General features: G+C 30.6%; 1 protein-coding gene across 1 annotated transcript; it reads left to right on the top strand.

The window, feature by feature from the left end:
- The first annotated feature begins 3,247 nt into the window (after window positions 1–3,247).
- On the top strand, window positions 3,248–3,852 carry LOC117242202 (uncharacterized protein DDB_G0271670-like). The gene is made up of 2 exons (XM_033508693.1): window positions 3,248–3,590; window positions 3,713–3,852. The coding sequence occupies exons 1-2, from the start codon at window positions 3,344–3,346 to the stop codon at window positions 3,832–3,834; spliced, it is 369 nt and encodes a 122-aa protein (XP_033364584.1). The 5' UTR covers window positions 3,248–3,343; the 3' UTR covers window positions 3,835–3,852.

Here is a 3,852-nt window from a genome sequence, read left to right as displayed (position 1 = left end):
GATGTGTTATTGATTGGTTTTGCAGTATTATTTGCCGCACACGCAAGCTGCAAATTTTTCGGGTACCACACTTTCCGTACCATACACAGTGGTATTTATCTGTGCGTTGCGTTAATTGTAACATATAACAGAATAGTAGTAAAACAAATATTCTGTTTCGACTCATATTGCGAATAATTCAAAACTCAAGCGTGAATTTCGGATTTCACCCGTAGATTATGTTAACTTCACAGAGTTTGGTTCTTTTCTTTTTCGATACCTCTTAACTTCCTTCCTTCACAATCACTACCAACAAATGAATTGATAACTATTTTATCATTAATGTCACCTATGAATCGTTTGTTTTGTTACTCAATCGAAGAATCAGTCTGGAATACCTTAAACTAATACTGACTTTTCGTCTTCATATCGAATTTATCGAACATCTTATTGTGTGATTGAATATATTAATAAAGGAGCTGTTAGAAAGAGATGAACATTTACAATGAAATTAAACTTCTCGTAAGCAGTAATGGAAATATAAAAACTTATCGGAGCAGAGTACATCGTAGATTAATATCGATATACTCAATAAATCATTGATCGTGCAGGGCCGGTTTAAAGTTTTTCAAGCCTGGAACGTTTGGAAAATGACTTAACGGTGATTCTTCATACAAAAATGAGAAAGGGAGAGGCGTGTTGAAATGAAATAAATTTCCATAAATATAAAATAAGACTTATTTTGGAATAAATCATATTGAAATATTTTTATAAAATCCAGTTTCTTTTGTAATTGTTTCATTTTTACAAAAGTTTTTAAAAGAATAATATAAGTAACATAAATATATTGTATATACAGCGTTTGGTCGAATAATTCCTTATGAAGAAACAAGAAGAAACTATAGAGTAAAATATTTTCATATAACGCTCCGTTTCAGAGAAAATCAAAATTGAAAATTTATCAAGTATATATACTTGATAGAAGAGAGAAGAAATTATATAAAGTAGCTTATTAATAAAATTTAAAACTTATAAAACAAGCTACCGTTACAAAACTTTTTTCAAAGCATTTTCAAATTTTTGTTCCAACTTAGACAATTATTTTCAGGGACTTAAAAAATGGGAATTCCCAGTGAAGACACTTAATCCGTACCTGGCCTCAGTGTCAAGTTGTGCACACCTGGGTTCTATCTAGTTTTAATTGGAAATAATAATACACCTGTGTTATGTACTTTGTCGCAGTTACCGAATCATTCCTACTCTACAATATTATTTTTAAATTTTACTCTTGTATATACGTATATATAATAAAATCAGATAGAATCGTAATAAAAGAAAGAGTAATATGTAAGAACGATGAATGGAGTAGAAAAGGAGGTAGAAAAGATACGCATCTTTGATACTGAATAATTATATTTTAATAACTTAATGATTGTACAAATGGATCATTCTTGAACATTTCCGTGTAACCGAGGAACAATAACAATAAATACAGGAATTATCATAATTATATAATGTTCATTACTAATGTATAATTACACAAAACATAAACAACATGTTTGCACTGCCTTTGCGTATTTATACGTAAGGTACAAGGTTTCTCAATTTCTGATTCATCACACAAGTGTGCATATGTATTAATGACAGGGAAATAATATACGTAGAAAGATTCGTTATATCGTCATTGTATTCTATACTTGTTTTATTTTAACACGACCGGCCCACCCTGTTCCAATTTGTTTTGTATTCATATTAATATTCATATTCATATTCATATTCGTATTCATATTCGTATTCATATTCGTATTCATATTCGTATTCATATTCGTATTCATATTCGTATTCATATTCATATTCATATTCATATTCATATTCATATTCATATTCATATTCATATTCATATTCATATTCATATTCATATTCATATTCATATTCATATTCATATTCATATTCATATTCATATTCATATTCATATTCATATTTATATTCATATTCATATTCATATTCATATTAATGTTCATGTTCATATTGATGTTCATGTTCATGTTCATATTCGTATTCATATTCATATTCACATTTATATTCGTATTCCTATTCATATTTGTATCTCTTATATTTCCGTTTATATAATTATACAATAATAATTCTATCGATCTCTCTCATTTCAAATATTCGGATTCACATCCATTCAAAGGCTGATGTCCGTTTATTTTTTGCTTCCCACTTCCTTCTTCTCTCATTTTTCCAACTTTCTTCTCTCATTCCTCCGTATACATACACACATACATACAATCAAACGTACACACATCACGGAGCCACGTTTACCGTCTTCACTCTTATTCATTCACTCACTCATTTACTTACTTTTCCCCTTTTTCTCGCATCCTGTCTCTTCTCCCTCATTTTTGTTTTCTCCTTTCACTCTGTATACTCAGTGCCCGTAACAATATCGAAATTGTCGTCGTCACAATTTAAGTACATTATGTTCAACGGTATCGATAAAGTTTATTTCAATAAAATTTCTGGATAATGTCAATAATATAGTATAATAGATGATAAGTACTTGACGATTCACTTCGATTGGGGCGAAAAATATGAAACTTGTTACTAGGCCAACTATGTACCAAGATACGTCTCCGAGCTACAGTGTTGCGACCATTTGCCATTTTTCTCATTGCCTGCGTTGCGTGTTTATTCAATCTTCAGGAACTTTACGATACTCCTAACATTTTTAGGATCCGTTATCGCGCACCAACGGCCTAATTTTTCACAAGCTAAACACACAAAATACTTTGATCTTAATTATTTTTTCGCTTTATCGCTCTTCAAATTTCCGATTTCCTCTCATTCTTATTATTAACAATATTATCGATACTTTTCTTTATTAATACTGTTAACGTGATTATAATAATTATAATTCTCATTTTTCGTTGTACCAGTTTTCCTTCTTTTGAAACAGAAAAAATAATTAATCTAAGATTTCCATTGATTGTCATATAAATATGAATGTATGTATGTAGGCGTAATACGATCTACTGAATGGAATATTAAACACTAAAAACCTTATCACTAGGTTTTTATGTTTGATGGATAAAGTATTTCATATATAACAAACCGATTTAATACTCTGAAAAATTACGAGAAAGTAATATTTATTATTGGACCAATTACTCCTATCACGATTCTAACTCATTCTGTATCGATGTTAATTCCAAATGAATTACAATTTAAAGAAGGAATCTCATTGTGTAGGATAAACAGGATGTTATGCAGATCGAGAAAAAAGGAAATACCAACTTTTGTTCGGAGACGTATCTCGGTAAAATTTATATAATAAAATTTGTGTGTTGTTACATATTTTAATATGTTGTGTGTATGTAGTAGTAGTAGCAGCAGTAGCAGCAGTAGCAGCAGCAATTGCAGTAGTAGCGGTAGTAGTAGTAGCAGTAGTAATAGCAGAAGCAGCAGTAGTAGTAATAGTAATAGTAGTAATAGGATTAGTAATAGTAGTAGTAGTAAGAGGAAGGGGAGAGGTGGGAGTGGTAATAGAAGTAGTAGTAGGAGTAGCAACAGTAGTAGCAGCAGTAATAGTAGTAGTAGTAATAGTAGTATAGTGTAGCAGTGTGATAGTGTAATAATGTAACAGTAGTAGTAGTGGTAGTAGTAGTAGTAGTGGTAGTAGTAATAGTAGTGGTAGTAGGAGAAGAAGGAGGAGGGGGAGGAGGATATAGTGGTAGTAGTAGTAGTAGTAGTAGTAGTAGTAGTAGTAGTAGTAGACAATGCAATAACTCGAGCAACGGAAAATCTGTAAATCTTAAATCCGCACGCATTATATCTATAATAATCGTTAAGTAGATATTTTGTTATTTCTTC

This window comes from Bombus vosnesenskii, unplaced genomic scaffold (genome assembly GCF_011952255.1).
Source record: "Bombus vosnesenskii isolate JDL3184/JDL3185 unplaced genomic scaffold, Bvos_JDL3184-5_v1.1 scf7180000016265, whole genome shotgun sequence".
In the NCBI taxonomy this organism is placed as follows: domain Eukaryota; kingdom Metazoa; phylum Arthropoda; class Insecta; order Hymenoptera; family Apidae; genus Bombus; species Bombus vosnesenskii.
This window is presented reverse-complemented; position numbering and strand designations above follow the sequence as displayed.